Source organism: Seriola aureovittata, chromosome 12, assembly GCF_021018895.1.
Source record: "Seriola aureovittata isolate HTS-2021-v1 ecotype China chromosome 12, ASM2101889v1, whole genome shotgun sequence".
Taxonomy (NCBI): domain Eukaryota; kingdom Metazoa; phylum Chordata; class Actinopteri; order Carangiformes; family Carangidae; genus Seriola; species Seriola aureovittata.
Window position 1 is genome coordinate 1,125,731 of NC_079375.1, and position 17,689 is coordinate 1,143,419.

Below are 17,689 nucleotides of genomic sequence, written 5' to 3' on the forward strand. Positions count from 1 at the left end.
GAAAATGTGATAGACCATACACTGTGTTCATCACAGGAGAAAAACCAATCACAGCGAACTCCCCTCAGTCATGTTGTGCATGCTGCATTTGCATTGTTGAACACTTGGCACTGGCAGGTCTACTGATGTTTGAAATTTTAGAGATTTTAGAAAAAGATTCATTTTGTTTTAAATGTTTGCTGTGTTCACCATGACCAAACTTCATTAATCCCTAAAAAAGAAATACGAAAACAGCAATTGCTGTCCTTTTATTAATTCAGTTGTGTTTTTATGGTAATTTCTATACGATTTGTAGCATATTCTACATGCTTTTTATTCTACAGGTTCAACAATCAGTCAGTCAGCAGGTTGTTTCAGAGTCATAGGTTCTGTACATAGCCTACACTGTGGAACAATGAAATAATACATAAATACATACACAAAATAGCAAAAATGCAGGCTACTTTTTGTAGTTTAGTATTTCTAACATCAAGCAGGTGACTCAACTCAAGTAAAAATCTGACTGAACATCTTTCACTTGTATTGGAGTCATATTTGACCAGAGGAGCTATACTTTGGTGGCCCAAATAGCCTAATGGAGCTGTGAACTTTGTCCACCTCTGTCTGCCACCCTTTTCTTGATATATGTCTTACTCACCGGGATATATTGAATACTGCTGCACTACCACGTTACTCAAACAAGTGAAGGTGTCCTTGTGCGCGTGCGTACTTTTGTGAGCGCGAGCAACCCGGGGAGGCGTGGCTACATCAAAAAAGGGGTCGAAGTGGGAGGAGCGAAGTGGGCAGAAGTAGTGGAGTTCGGTGGGGAGCGGAGGTAAGGGGAGGGCGAGAGTTGTCGGTCCATGACATGAATGAACCATGTTCGGGAACGGAGGGTTAGCTCTCCCGGTTTGCTCCTTTCTCCTGCTACACCTCCCGGTTCTCCCGCTAACGAACAACTGGCCCGTTAAGGTAAATAGCTTGCGGAGTAGCCGTTTGTTCACTGTAGTTATCCATTAGCACAGTGGTTTAAAGTTATGAGGGGGGACTAGTAGTTTGCTCCAATGGAGAGTAGTCACTTCTCAAGTCTGTCACTTTGATGCTGCCTTCCTTATCGTTCAGAGCACTGTCTACTTTTCTGCTTAAATTAATTCTTGGAGACATTTTCAAAGATGTAATTAACTCAGTAACGGTAATGTCTGAGTTAAATTTCTCTCCCCAGAGAAGTTCGGGCTTCGAAAAGCCACATAACCACAGTGTTATTGTGTATGTGAAGGTAAGCTAACTGTTACCAACTGCGGGAACATCACTGTTCTCTGAGCCGAACCTCCGAGAAAGCTGATGCTGTTTTTGAATTAACTCTGGTCTCGGATGCTCGGATGCGTCAAGGAATGAACGGTAACGACTGTCTAAACATGTGTTTTCATTAGACGATAAACAAGGCAGCAGTGAAGTGACATGAATGATGTCAGTTGTAAATGGTGTTTGGTTACCCCTCTCTCTCCAAACCAGTTGTAACACTGAAGAATGAGGTTCCCCCAGATTTATACTCAGATCAAACCACATCAAATGATCGTGACCTGTTGTGTGAGGTTTATTGTAATCACCAGATTAAAATTTTCTCTGAGTGGGGTAAAATGTTGATCTGCGTCAATTTATCTGTTTGTTCATGATGATGTAGCTAAAAACAGCAGCCTTGTTGAACTTGACCAATTTGTACATTGGATGTAACAGAAGCAATGTTTGTAACTATATTCATGTTTTATTCAGGCAGATGGTTGCAAATGCAACTCATGTGAATAATAGGTTTATGTTTATATTTACGTGTTTCTGTATTTGTCTGTACTATCTGTACTATCTGAAATAAATGTAGATCTCTGGCAGTGGAAAATCTACCTACATTAGAGATTTAGATATTATGTTAATTAAGTTGCAAATCACAGTAACTCACTGAGATACTGCTTAATATTGTGAATTTGGATGAACAATTCAACATGAAACAATTCATTAATTCTTTGGTAGTTTTAGTCCACATACAGTACTTAACAGTTATGTTGATTAATCCCCCTTAAAGACAATAATTTAAACTATGCAGCTTTTACTTGTAGGGAAAATCTATTTGTCTTTCTTCATGTGGCCAAGTATATAAGTAATTAAGTAATTTAGTTTGTCAAACAGACAATAGCTATCAGTGAAGGAAACATTATATTGACTTCGGTCACATAGATTGTAGGATAGAAACATCTCTTCCTTCACATCATTGACCGGCCATTTGGCTGCACTGTTGACTGTGGGCTAAATCAGTATTAGGTGACTGACAAACCAACAGACTGATCTGCTGCCTGACCAGGAGGCTTGATTGTTTAACTGTGTAAATAAGACAACATGGTGACAGCCATCAGTCAGCCAGCCCAGCAGGGTTGAGGTCTCATGAAACTCTAAACAGATGCATATTCAAAGTGCAATCAATTGTTTGCAGACACTTTTTCCTCAGTAGTAACCACCACCATTCACAGTTCTTCCTCTAAATGATAAACACTCTTGGTTTCTGTGTATGTAAGTGAACTGAACATTCCCAGAGATGGCTGATAAGCTGCCCCATGTTTGTTTGGTTAGCACAGATTTCTTAATTCAGTCCATTTATTCTTGGCAATGAAAGAAAAAAACTTATACTGTATAGAGAATTTAAAAGAGCCCTGAGTTTGTGGATGTGGAGCTGAGCTTCGTGGATCAAGTTGACTACACATAAAAATGATGGCAGCAGTAAAAAGGGATAGTTGTGTAATGCACACAACAATTGGCATGACATCTAATATACTTTTTTGGCAAAGGTTATTTAAAGACAGTGTCTTCCAACAGTAGTTAAGCAGTCTTTGTACATTATTACACGCAAACGTAATGCACCATAGCAGTGGTGACGCAATGCTTTCTATTTAAAGGTTTACGTTCATTGTGGTAACATCACTTAGTTTGAAATAGCAGACGATTCGCTTAATTTAACTATATATATATATATATATATATATATATATATATATATATATATACACATATAAGTATATTGAGCAACAGTCCAGACTTATATATTAGTGTATTTTTATATTCCATTCCATTTGTTATAGCCCTGTTTGTGAAAACTGTTAGTGTGCTGTTTTGATTCAAACCTAATATCTAAGAGCCACTTCAGCAAACTAGCCTGATCTTACTTTTCTAATCAAGGAATCTTGCTTAAATGAAATTCATTTTCATTTTCAAAGACTTTAACTTTTTCTCATATCCATTCATGTCTTGCACTTATTTGGTCATGTAAGTGTTTCCTGGGCAAATGCATTTTATGGTTAAGTCAAAAGGGACTCCATAACTGGGATTTAACAATATATCCTCTGGTATTATTTTTTTAAACTTAAAAACATAAAGAAATATTTTGATGAGATCCCTTAAATTTTTTTTTTTTCTTTAATTAGCGACCAAGACATGTACTGAAGAGAACTACTTACAGCTGAAAAATATACCTGTGATGTGCTGGACTATGTAGTGGTGCCATTGTCTTTAGGTTGGCAATTCTGTACATTGATATAGATGTATCTCTGATAATACTGACTCATAATATCAACCCTGCCAATACTGACTGGACTGTTCTCCATTCCTCCACTTTGTTTATAAACTTGCTGCTGGTAAATGCTAAAAGTATAGATCAGGGGCCCTCCATTATTCTTTTTATCTCAAAAAATATTAATGTTTGTTGATGTGCCGTTTCAATTATGATTCCAGTGGTTAACTTTTTAATATGATAGCTATCCAAAAAATGTTAGTGTAATGTTGCTTGATTAATCATTTCATAAAGCATCAGGTTGTTTCCTAAAGCAATGGAAACATTCTGTACAGTGTATTTGATTTGATTTATTTAATCAGCTGCTTTTAAGTTAGTCATTTCATTCAATATTCAAATACTAAATTCAAATGGTGAATTCTAGTAGCTGAAAATGGTTAAATCAAATAGAAACAGTGAAACCTAAAGAAGTCCGGCTGTCTCTCTGCATGTAAACAAAACCAGTTAGAGCAGATGGTTGGCAGTGAGGAGGAAGAAACTGGGGTGAGATATCGTTACACACACAAATACATTTTGCAAGTGACAACCAATATCTGATTAAATACATTTATAGAGATATTCAAATCTGTTGGTCATAATTTGACCAAAAGTGAACCTGTTACATACTAGCTGAATAGTACACCCTGTGCTATTTAGTTATTGGTTTATCACATACAAAAAGTTAAACTGTCTTCTTCTTACAATGCTAAAAACTAAATAGACATGCTTCCTATCAAACCCAAAACTCAGTTATAATATATTTTAACCTTGTGAAGTTGCAGTGGACTTCATAACCATTGAAATCACATGTGCTAGCTAATCACAACAGCACACAGTTAGCCACAAAGACATTTTAGCGTTGTGGTCAGCAGATACAACTTTTAGATGTTTAGTTTTACCAGTGTATTAAAGGGTCAGTTCAACTGAATTGAGATTTCTGGGTACATGTCTTCCAAGTTCATGTATATGTATATGTGACTGTGTATGTGATGTGTGTCTGCCAGGACAGAAGTGAAGGGAGGGTGGAGCAGGGTACCATCCATCTACAATCACACAGCCATGGAAGTCTGAATGTCAAACAGACAAGCAATAAGGTACTGCAGTTACACACTCACACTCTTCAATCTTTTTTTAATGTGAATTTAATTTGTGTCTGACTCAAATCAATATGTGAAGCCCTTTTTACTCAGGCTCTTTTGGAGTTAAGAAGAACCTTCATTATGCCACCTTTGCCTGTTTACACTGAACAAAACAAAGCTGACATATTGACGCTCCAGTGTGTGATTTTTAATGCATGCCGGCATACCAGAATCAGAGGCGTGGGTGTCTGTCCCGCAATGCCATCTCTTCATTTTATACAGATGTCGATTTGGCTCTGTGACTACCTCCGCTGCCAGAATAAAGGCGGACCAACAATTGCAATAATACTTCAATTCCCAAACTGCTGTTTGATAAGTTACACCTCTCCCTAGTTGAAATGACATGCTTGTTCCGGTTGTTTTTTCTGACTGTGTATTCTCTCTTCTAGGAGGAGGTGTTTCAGTGGTGGGGGGAGTGGTCCAGTTGGTCCTCTTGTTCCAGGAGCTGTGGAGGAGGAGTGAGGAGTCAGGAGAGACACTGTCTCATACAGAGGTAGTGTGTTTTAAAATAGCTATATCGATGCACACACAAATGTAGATGGAAAGTCATTTTTGTGGGGACCACTATGGAAACTGGGTACAAACATAACCATAGTTCACACAAGTGAACATGACCATCTGTGGTAGCTCAAACCAGGTAGATCTTGACCGTCAACCTCAGATCCAGGACAAGCAATGTGGATTCTGTCCTGGTCATGGAACAGCTCTTTACCCTTGCATGGTTACTAATGAACTGTGATGGGAGTTTGCCCACTCAGTCTACACAAGTTTTTGGGACTTTTGTTGAAGGGTCATGACCGTGTCCCCCAGGACGTCTTGTGGGGTGTATGGGGGTATGGGGTACAGGGGCAGTTGCTACGAGCCATTCAGTCTTTGTGACGTTGTTGACGAGTTTCAGCACCTCCAGTTCTGAGGCTGTGGATCTCTGCCGAAAAACAGTGGATTGCCCTCTCTAAGTCGGGAGGCAGCTCAGAGTAGAGCTGCTGCTGAAGTTGAAATAGGCCAGTTGAGGTGGTTCGGTTCAGGCATCTGATCAGGATCAGGCACCTTCCTTTTGACGTTTTCTGTATATGATAACATGGTCACATTGGTCCCGTCAAAGGATAAGTTGTGTAACTAATGGATGGAATAACACACTGTGGCAGAGTGAGTAGAAATGTGGCAACACACACATGGAATATAGGTAGAGTGTTGACAGAATGTGTGTGTTTGTTACCTTTGACCTTCCCCTGTCAGACTTGCGGAAGTTTCTGTCAACCAAGATTAACACCACTCTGCCCTCACTGTTGGCCCTCTGTCTCCCCCCTTCTTCCCCTTTCTTTCTCCTCCCATTTTCTCCTCTCATGTCTGCCCCTTTTACTCCTCTTTCCATTTTCATCAAATTTTTCTCCTTTTAAACCCACACTCTTCTCCTCATTTTCCTCGCTTTCCAGTTTATTCACTGATTCCACTTCCTCTTGTCTTGCTTTTCTTTTCTCCCCTCTTCCTCTCCTGTCCTCCCCTCATCATCCTCTACCAATTAGATGTGACACTCTCACATACTGACCTCCCGCTCACCTCTTACTGCTGTCTCTCCTACTTTACCGTCTAAACAGTGTAGGAGGATGGGCTGAAGAAAGAGAGACATAGATAGATAGACAGAGGAGGTGTTTATGTGTGGGGGTTGGGGGCTGGAGGGTGGGGGGTTCACACGGTAATGAAAGACAGATGCATTAACTCCGTGTTGGAGTTCTTTAGGTCCCCCCTAACACACATACAGAATTTGAATTATATTGGACATAAACTACAACACTCTTAAGATTTTTCTTGGTACAACTTGTGCAGACACATGTTGCTTGTTGTGAAATCTAGCCACATTTTGAAGTGCTGGGCCCTTAAGATGCATTTCCATGAGCCAGTTTCAAGTGAATAAAGATTCTTACTGCTTTACTGTCAAAAAATCCAAGTTGTTCATGTTCTTTAGTTGATCACATCTCATGTAAATGTGTGCACTTGCTACAATATTCACCCAGTCACAACAGAAAACTAAACACAGGAGCAACAGATTTTCATTCAGCAGGGCCCATGGTAACATGTCTGCATCATATCCATTAACATGATTTTCCCCTAGGGGATAAATAAAGTATCTATCTATCTATCTATCTATCTATCTATCTATCTATCTATCTATCTATCTATCTATCTATCTATCTATCTATCTATCTATCTATGCTATCTATGCTATCTATGCTATCTATGCTATCTATGCTATATGTTCCACTATGTTCACCAGCACATCAATGGTGTTTGTCTGCTGTTTGGTACCGGGCAGCCAGTTTTTCTGTGGGTTTATCAGAGCGTTTTCAATGAAAACATCTGCCTGTGGTTCCCAGGTAGCCTAATGGTTAAGGCACATACCACATAGCGGCCACAGTTTGGCTCTTTCTTGCATGTCATTGCTCTCCTCACATTTCCTGTCTCTCAACACGGACTGTTCAATAAAAGCAAAACGATGAAAACATAATCTTAAAAAAACAAACAACAAAAAACTCCAGCTGCCTGCTGCTGGAGAGGAAGTTGATGAGATCAGAGTGTGGGCTATAACAATGAAACAAGCAGCTAAAAGAGGCTAGAAAGCTGCATAAGTAAGTGATTATACTCTGTTGTTCATCACTATGAGTGAATTGGAAATATGAAAAAACTAGCATTAATATTCATGGTTTCACAATAACTGTGAAGCAGTGAGTAATAATGGTGATTGTGCATTGAGTGATTTAGGTCATGTTACATACAATGCAGTTTAACTCAGAGTGGCGGCTTCTGACTGACTGACTGACTGAGTGATCGTAGTTTTATCATTGGTCAGCTGAATACCACATGACTGAAATGGAGTTTCCCCAATGCCCCTTTCAAAATCAATTGGCACAAACAGTTTTTTTAGGGGACTTTTACAGTCTGCATTGTTTACTGGACACTGGACTGAAACCAGCTGACACTAGACTGAAACCAGCTGACACTGGACTGAAACCAGCTGACACTAGACTGAAACTAGCTGACACTAGACTGAAATCAGCTGACACTGGACTGAAACCAGCAGACACTAGGCTGAATCATAATAGAATGTGTTGATGTCAAGTCAAGTCAATTTTATTTGTATAGCGCCAATTCACAACATAAGTTATCTCAAGTCATTTTCCAAATAGAGCAGGTCTAGACCTTCTTTTTATAATATTTTTTACAGAGACCCAACAATTCCCACCAAGAGCAGCACTACGTGACAGTGGCAAGGAAAAACTTCCTTTTAAGAGGCAGAAACCTTGAGCAGAACCGGACTCAGGGTGGGTGGCCATCTGCCTTGAACGGCAGATGGCCGTTAGAAGACACAGAGAGAGAGAGAGAGTGAGAGAGAGAGAGAGAGAGCAAGAGAAAGCACAGAGGAAAAGAACAAGAACATGCAATGATAGCAATATTAATAATAATGATAGTAGCGACAGTAACAGCAATAGTAATGTAATGGCAACTGTAGTGCTCATACTGATAAAAATAGCAATGACAGCTAATAACATTAATAATTATCATTACAAATTATAGTAAATTTTAGCAGGTTTAGCAGCAGGTGTTAAACAGGATCATGAGGGCAGTAGGTGGTTTGCAGTTGCAGATCCAGACTCTACAGCTCTGGAGGCAGGAGGACCTGCAGAGAGTAACAGGAAGGAGATAAAGGAGGAGAGGGAGAGAGAGAGGCACACAGCCTGGGTGCTTCATGTGCTTGAGGGAAAAAACAAACGGTTAGAATTATGCAGTGGTTTTCAGAAAGTTTACAGTGATCTTGTCGGCAGGACAACCTGTACTATACTGTACTGAGTTTACTGATTTATTGAGACTGAGGCCCACCCGCCGGTGGTAGGATGGTAACAGGTACAAAGGCTGAATAAGAAGCTAACTGAGAGTTAAGACATAAAAATACGTTTTAAGTTTGAAAGTCTGAACGGAGTAAGACAGTCTGATGTCAACAGGAAGGTTGTTCCAGAACAGAGGGGCACGATAGGAAAAGGCTCTGCAGCCAGCTGATGTCTTTTTAACTCTGAGAACAGACAGGAGCCCTAAATTCTGGGAATGGAGAGCACGAGATGGAGTATAAGATTTAAGCAGATCAGACGGGTATGAAGGAGCAAGTCCATGTAGAACCTTATATGCCATCAAAAGCACCTTAAAGTATGATCTGATATGGACAGGAAGCCAATGAAGGGAAGCTAAAATCTGTGTAATATGGTCAAACTTTCTGGATTTAGTAACAATTCTAGCTGCAACATTCTGAATCATTTGAAGACTTTTAATACGAGCATGTGGCAGGCCAGAAAACAAAACGTTACAATGATCAAGTCTTGATGAAACAAAAGCATGGATTAAGATTTCAGCATCAGTCTTAGACAGAAAAGACCGAATCCTAGCTATGTTACATAGATGAAAAAAGGCAGTCTTAGTGATAATGTGTTGATCAAAGTAGCGGGAAGAATCGAAAGTGCCACCAAGATTTTTGGCTGTCAGACTATGAGAAATCACACAGTTATCAATAGTTATTGTTAATTGCTCAAACTGGTGTCTGTGTTGGGTCGGGCCAATGACCAGCATCTCAGTTTTGTCTAAATTTAGGAGCAAAAAATTATGAGACATCCATCTTTTCACAGCAGACAAACAGACCTCTAAATTTGTAATCAGAGAGGAATCATCAGCCTTTATAGGTACATACAGCTGAGTATCATCAGCATAACAATGGAAATTAATTCCATGACTGCGAAATAATTTGACTAAGAGGTGAAATATATAGAGAAAAAAGGGGCCAAAAACAGAGCCCTGGGGTAGTCCATATCTCACAACAGAGTATGTCGATATAGTGATATTATAGAAGATGCATTGTCTTCTGTCAGATAAGTGGGATCTTAACCAGGTGAGGGCCAGGCCAGAAACACCAAATTTGCTTTCAAGTTGGTCTAAGAGAATACAGTGATCTATAGTATCAAAAGCTGCACTGAGATCCAGCAAGGGGAGCACAGAGGTAGAGTCCGAATCCATGGAGATCAGAAGATCATTTAATACTTTAGTGAGTGCTGTCTCAGTGGAGTGACAGGCCCTGCATACAGCAGACTGGAATGGTCCAAAAAGATTGTTATTAGACAAATGAGACAAAAGCTCCTGAGACACAACCCTTTCCGGTACCTTCGAAAAGAAAGGTAGGTTTGAGACTGGTTGATAATTATTTAAGGATGGATCAACGTGTGTTTTTTTAAGCAAAGGTTTCACCACAGCAGTCTTAAAGCTACTGGGAACAATAATAATGTTCAGTACTGATGGTCCCAACATTGGCCATAGGTCTTTGGAGATCTTATCTGGTAGAGGGTCCAGTAGACAGGTGGTGGGTTTGGAAGCCAACACCAGTTTAGCTCCAGTAGTTTCTCAGCAAGAGCAGCTACAGTTGCTGGACCAATGTGTTGTGTGGTAAATACAATTGAGCTAGTAATGTGAGGACAAGCTAGTGTTGCTTCAAACTTGATAAAAAAGTGATCAGAGATTGCAGAAGTGACGGGAGAGACAGTCAGACTTAGATACCTCTTATTCTACGGGATAGGATTAAGTCTAGAGTGTTTACAGCAGTAACAGTTTTCAACTATGTGTTCAATTTCACACATTGACCAGCCAGATACCAGGTTCTGATCGAGTCTTGTTACATTAAGCTACTGAAAAGTGTCTGAATATCTGCCTTTATGAAAAGTGGAAGTGGGATTCGTTTTCACTGAGTGCTCTCTGAAGTTCCTCTGAAATTTTGAAATGTTGGCCACAACAAAAAGGTCTGGAATTGGAACAAATGGAGCAACTGATTGTGATCAATTTGGTATGCAAGATGGTAATGAGGATAACATCAGCATTAGTCAGTGTGAAGCATTTTAAATGTGCTGTGTGAATTTATGCCAAGTGTCTGAGAAGTGTATATACTGTAAGTAGTGTTTGCTCACAGTGTCAGCTGCTCTAGCTACTCATTAAACAAACTCACTTCTCATTATGAGCCTTAAATGTCAGTGAATCACTGTTTATTCTACAAAGAACTACTTCTTCATAACAGGCGAGTTGTCACAAAAGCTATGTGTGGGCATGATAGACTGTGTACTAAAGGAAAGGTTTTGGGAAAAGATCGTTGTGGATTGTAACATTTCTTTCTCTTCTTTTCCCACACCCACTAAACCTCAGCTCTTCAGCTGGCATCCTGCAGGGTTTGCCCTCAGGTTTATTACAGTATTTACAGCACTTTGATTCCTGACTGAAATTATGTGTCATTCATAATATGCCATCCATAATGACTGACAGGTGATGAAAGTTGTTATTCCTCTATGCCAGTGACAGTCAGGGCCGGCACAGAGCCATGTTGTTTTCAGATTGTCAATTCGTCTGTCCCATTCTCGCGGACGCGATATATCTCAGCAACGCCATGACCGAACTTCTTCAAATTTGGCACAAACATTCACTTGGACTCAAGGATGAACTTATTAGATTTTGGTAGTCAAAGGTTAAAGGCCAGAGGTCAACGTCGTGGTGACCTCACAGAAGCATGGTTTTGGTCTTGTGAACGCCATATCTCGAAAACTCTTCAAGGGAATCCCTTCAAATTTGGCACAAATGTTGACTTGGACTCAAGAACAAACTGGACATACTGACTATTTTGGATGTTTTAGCAATAACCCAAGACTTCACGCAGCAATTATGACAAAAGTTCACAGTGTTGTGTAGTGGGAGCTTCGAGCAATGAACAAACCAAGTGTCAAAATGGAACATTTTACTTGCCAGTATGCTGCAGTTTTACAAGCACAACGTAAACAAACCGGGCTCTTACAGCCGGTGTCTCAACTTCATAACATCAACACTTTACTAATAATAAAACCGCAACAGCTCCTGTTCCTTATACTTCAAAATAAAAACACATCTGCTCAACACTTCATCATATTACTAAATCATTACCATTAGCTGCCTTTCAAACAAAGAAACATAAACCACATTATTTAGCTTGTTTGAACCAAACCGTTCACAACATCCTCCATGATAAGTTGATCAACCCTATTCAGTCCATTTCTTTAACTTATCTCTAATGGATATATTAACTGAACAGGTCAGCTGATTTCATTTGTGAGCTGATTTCAAGTCCATTAAGTAGTTCTTTCGCCAGCTGTTCCAAATGCTGGTTAAGAGACGCTGACGATACCTCCATCTCCAACCCATGTCCTCTCTGCTCACATTGGTCGCCTGAGATGGGAGGAGCACAGTCTTTGGTGGTAGAGAAGTTAGTCCTTTCCCAACCAGGAAATGAGATGGTGTGAATGGCTGGTGCTCTGATGCCTCACTGTGTACATAGGAGAGAGGTCTGGAGTTCACCACAGCCTCTACCTCTGCAAGGATAGTCATTAGTTCCTCCTGGTTTAGTGAAGCTTTCCCCATGACCCTCCTTAAGCATGTTTTCACAGATCTCACAAGTCTTTCCCAGAAGCCACCCCACCAAGCAGCTCGCTCAGCAATAAACTTCCAGGTGATCCCTTTGTCTGTGAAGAATCTTATGAGCTCTGATGCTCTGATGATCTGATTGCCTGCATAGTTCTTTCAGGTCTTGGTCTGCTCTTTTGAACATCTTGGCATTGTCCAAGTAAATTACTTTACACAGTCCTCACCTTGCAATAAATCTCTTTTAAGGCTAAGAGAAAAACTTTGGTAGTCTGATCTGAGACTAACTCTAGATCTCCACATTAACCCGAACACTTTCAGTACATTTGCACAGGTGTCTGTTTCTTTTGTGTGTTCTACTCCACTTTCTGTCCACTTGGCTCTCAGATCTGGTGAATTTGTCACCTATTTACACAGGTTCATGCCGGCACGGGACAGAATCTCCTTTTGCTATTGTGGAGACTGAAAAGGCTTCCTCCACATCACATGAACTGGAAATTAAGTCATCCACATAGAAAGAATCTCTGTGCCTCTGCTGCTCTAGGCTGCTCTGTTTCGTACTGCTTGATGTGTTTCCTTATTGTTTCAGCTAACAGGAATGGGCTAGGAGAGATGCTGAATACTACTCATTCTCATGATGCGCAACTCATTTTTAGTCTTTGGTTGCAGGTGCCTGGAGCCACAGGAACCCCAACAACATCTTTGATCTTTTTTGCTAGAGCTATCTGCAAGAAAGCCTTGGTAATATCTGCAGGCTATCTAGTCTGAATCTGATTAGCACCTCTAACAGATTTGGATTAAGGTTGGGCTCTGTCATTTAGTGATGGGCAACCCTCCTCATATGAAGATGCATCAAACACCACTCTGTTTGGTTGTTGCTTTATGACAGCATGATGTGGCATGTAATATTTCATATTTCTATTTTGCTTTGCCCTTGAACTGTCCTCTGGTACAGCCTCGCAGATGCCTTGCTGCAGGTAATCCTGTATGATGTCATTGTACCTCGTGTACAAGGTTGCATCCATTTTTAGTCTCCTCATGACTTCTTCAAACTGCTCCTTAGCGACCCTGAAGTTGTTCGGGAGCTCAGGTCTGTCAGGTTGCCATGGTAACTCAACTTGGTAGCGGCCATTCATGTGTGTTATAGTCTGTTCAAAGCTCTGAATAGCCTCTGTTTCCTCCGGGGTCTGGGTTTTCTCATTAATGATACCCAGTGACTCCACCTCCCAAAAGGCGTGTAGCTGTTCAGAGCTATGGGTGTCCTCATCTAGACTGATGTGCATACAAGTGATGTCAGGTTCGCTGGATGTTGTAACTGGCCCTTGCTAAGCCCATCCGAAGCTGCTCTCTATGGCTACGAGAAAAGAAACTATTCCCAATTCAACCTATGAATTGAGGTTAGGAATATTGACATTATTAATAATAATAATGTCATATAAATAATATTGATGTTATTAATATCTGCATTTTTTAGAGGCTGCTACTTTTTGAGAAAAATGTAATTTCAATATCATAATTGACATATTTATTAGATGTGGTGTGTTTGTCTAAGTGCCACTAGATGGCAGTGTTAGAGCACAAATGACAACCTGTTGAATTTTGAGCAGACTGGAGGAAAAAAGAGAACTTTGGTTCAGTGAGGCTGTGATTTCAATGTAAACTGTTTAAGATCCATTCTGATTAGTGGAGAGAATGTTTTCCTGTTAAACAAAAACACAGATATGGTCTGTTCACCCTCTGGACAGGAATGAGAACCTGTAGCGTAGGGCTAAACAATTTGGGAAAATAATCTACATTTTTCAAGTTCCTTATCCTTTGTATTATTCAACAAACACAAGCAATAAATCATTCTATATTATAACTAACACAATATTAGATAGATTAAACATAAACCGTTCTTTCATGTAGGCCACGCCTAAATGTCATGATGAAATTAGATGATGCATGAATTGATATGAATGACATATTTTTATTTAATTACTTCAATCGCAGTAGTATATTGACTGATTTGTTTAACTTACAGCTTTGTAAGCATGTAAAATTGTCCATTGTTATGCAGACATGGTTTTCTTCATGGAGATCCCATCTGGCAAACCCCTCTCTTGGGCCAGCTGCAATGTTTTCCCCCGTGTGCTCGTCTGGGAAGTAGGCAGTTTGAAGGCAGTGAGCGCTGAGTTTCATTAATGAAATACACCGTAAGACTCTGATAGGGCTCTGCTGTATTAGCGAAAAACGAAAATAGCTAAAATATGTGTGGGATCGCACGCTGTACCGCTTATCCAGTTGTTGCTCCCTCTTTTGGCCGACTACTCTACTCTTGCTTGCATGTCACATGACCAGAGTGTTATCACAGCCTTTGCGGTCAGAATATCTCATTTTATCATATCGCGATATTATCGCAAATGCGATTAATCATTCAGCTTTACTGTATAGGATGTAGAGACAGAGCAGGTGAGGGGGTGGAGCAGGGAGCAGAGCGAGGAGTGCACCTGAACCACTCACATAGACTTCATACAAACGAATACTTGAACTTGAACAGATGTCACTCAAACCCGCTCAAATTCACCGCTCATGATGTTGCATTGCCTCAGCTTGTTTTCAGTTTCAGTGATTTAGTCATTTCCTGACCCCCGCTCTGCACAAATGGGCTGTCCCATATACTGATTCGCAGTTGCATATAAGACAAATGATAGGTACGTAGCCAAAACATACCCACTTGCAGTAGCCCACATAACCACAATATAGGCATACATACAACTCATTGTGTATGAAATGTTGCCCCTCTGTCAAAAAGGTGTGGGTATGTTGATGCCAGCCAATAGCATGGAAGTATTGATGGTACAAACGTCTTAAGACATTCAAAAATTAGCGTGTTCACACAGCATTTTCTGTCATCTTTAGACGTAATTGAGGTGTAAAGACGACATTTTCTGTTGTCTTAATGCGGCCGTCAAAATAGAGGTTTTGGACCAATCCGTGCCATAGTCCTGCAACACATTCAGTCCAGCCTCCCCAACAGACTTGACCCCCTCCAGTGTGCTTGCTGCTCCAACTGCTCCACTGAAGACGCTGTAACATCTGCACAACTATATTTCCAAAGTGCTTCAGTTTTGACAGATGAATGACAGATAAAACAGTAACTAATGCTCTCATTGCCTGCTCCTGCTATGTCTCAATTAAAGCAAGAACATCCCTTATTGAACATAAGATATTCTTGTCCCTGACAGTGCCTTTGATAACCAGAAGAGAGGTAGGCACATCATATCTTTCTTGTGCATGGCCTCCATCATAATGTAATTGATAGGCAGATGAAGGAAAGTGCTACTTGGTTTTTGGGGTTAAATTAGGGTCTCAGCCCCATAACCTGCCCTCTCTCTTATGTGATAGTATATTTTCATTGCCTTCAGCAACACATCCAGCACTGTGTGTTGTACATGTAATGCAGTATATTAACCATATTTTATTCCATATCCTGTCTTTGTCTCAGGCTGTCCACCACACAGAACATAAACAGCTCATATTGTGTTGGCTCTCCTAAACAGTACCAGCTCTGTCCAAACCAGGTATGGTGCTACACTCATATTGATACTAAATTTAAAGGTATAATATGTAACTTTTCTGCATTAAAATGTTTTAAAATGTTTTAAAATGTCTTAAAATGTCTTAAAACAAGTAGACCAGAAAAATTGAATCATGGTAAGGATCTGTTTCATTTCGTCGCCTGTCAATGGCGTCATATCCTCTTTTAGCCTCGTTGTGGTTGCCTACCAGAATCGTTAAAATTAAAAAGATTTTTATCCAGTTTTACGTGTCATGGATCATAAGTTGTCAGAGAAACAATCCGAGCAACATTAACAGTAGCTTGGCTCCCAGACCCTCCCTGACGTCCAGTGTAGGAGACACACTGATATTTAAAACCAAAGTTCCTTATTTGGTGTTTCTACCAAGTCACTGGAGACCTCTGCAGATAATTAAAAACCTCTTGAGCACCTGGTTCATAAGTCATCAAAGAAATGACCTGACCAAACAAAGCAGAATGCAGTGATGGCATTGGTAAAGACAACAACTCCCATAATCCCATGCCACTTCACCCAACACCATCTTTTGCTATTGTTTTGATTGAGAGACTCCTAGAGGCATAAGTACGGTGGCCCTGAGAGCTCAATGCACTGCACCTCAAGAAAACGCATACAAAAATATTTTCATCAATTTGACAACACATGCGCTGCAAAAAAATGATAGCACATGCAAATAAACAAATGCACTGAAAATTCAGTCCTACAGCACAACAGAAGTGTTTCCAGCAGACACAAGCGTAGAGGTAGCGCTGGGGGGCGGGGCATGAAGCAGTAATCCTAACTGCAGCGGCCTCTCTCTCTCTCTCTCTCTCTCTCTCTCTCTCCCTCTCAGAATCAAGGCAAAAAATAACTTAAAAGGAAAAAAAGTGAGTGCTTTTAACTTCAGAGGTTACAATTTGACATTGAACAACAAGTTCCAGCCAGGTTCATGACTTTTTAGTGTCCCTAGAATCACTTCTGTTGTGTTGTAGGACTTAATTTACAACGTTTTTGTTTATTTGCATGTGTTGTGAGTTTTTGCAGCGTGCAGCATGTGTTCTCTGAAGTTGCAGTGTGTTGAGCTCTCAGGGCCACCATACTTATGTTTCTAGGAGTCTCTCAATCAAAATAATCAAGTTACAGACAGTGTAGGAAGAAATTAATGAAAAACTGAAAAACTCTTGTCATGCTTGAATTGTCTTTTAAGCTGTAGCTGTCCTTTTCTATGTCTTTGTGTGTGCGTGTGTGTTTGTGTGTTGTTGTGCTTGCCAGCCCTGTCTCAGCCCAAGTGTTAGCTTCAAACAGCACCAGTGTTCCCAATTTAACTCTAAAGCCTTTGGAAGAAGATACTACCAGTGGATACCTCTTTACCCAGGTACACCGTCGGTATGTCTGTCTGTCTGTCTGCCTGCCTGCCTGTCTTCCTTCCTTCTTTATTCTGGACATGAACATTCACAACTTGAATGCTGTGCTTTCTCAAATAAATGAAGGTAAATTGTTTCACAATTGTCAGTTGGCCACTTGCTGAAAATCATTCAGTTTGACTGCTTACATGGGGAATCTATTAAAGCCTTTCTAACTCTAGCAGTTGTGAGTTTCCTGATCTACTCTTCAGTTAAAGCTCACAAGGCAACTTTGCACTTTTGCAATCCAACTGAATTTTGTAGATTTCATTACACAGAAATCGTAGATTGTGATGTCAGTAAAGTAAATATCTTTTAAAATATGTAATTTCCTGTGTAGCTGATTACATCAGCATCTCCAATAAGCCATGTGACCTGCAGTGTACAACCATCAGTGGTGAGCGACAGCTCCTCGTTCCTGCCCATGATGGTACATTCTGCCGCGATACTAAATACCACGGAGTCTGTATAGAGGGAATATGTCAGGTAATCCAATAAAGGAAAAGTGGTGTTTTCAGAAGAATATATATACTAATATTTATTAAATGTTTAAGTTATAGC

General features: G+C 40.2%; 1 protein-coding gene across 2 annotated transcripts in view; it reads left to right on the forward strand.

Moving 5' to 3' along the window:
* Window positions 1–818: 818 nt before the first annotated feature.
* The window catches only part of si:ch211-267e7.3 (ADAMTS-like protein 2), a 31,909-nt gene continuing 15,038 nt past the window's right edge, over window positions 819–17,689 (forward strand). For both annotated transcript variants that reach the window (XM_056390474.1, XM_056390475.1), the window contains exons 1-6: window positions 819–951; window positions 4,573–4,662; window positions 5,097–5,200; window positions 15,656–15,731; window positions 16,998–17,100; window positions 17,469–17,614. In XM_056390474.1, the coding sequence (XP_056246449.1) occupies window positions 859–951; window positions 4,573–4,662; window positions 5,097–5,200; window positions 15,656–15,731; window positions 16,998–17,100; window positions 17,469–17,614 (612 nt within the window). In that variant the 5' untranslated portion in view covers window positions 819–858. The remainder of the gene's footprint in view (window positions 952–4,572; window positions 4,663–5,096; window positions 5,201–15,655; window positions 15,732–16,997; window positions 17,101–17,468; window positions 17,615–17,689) is intronic.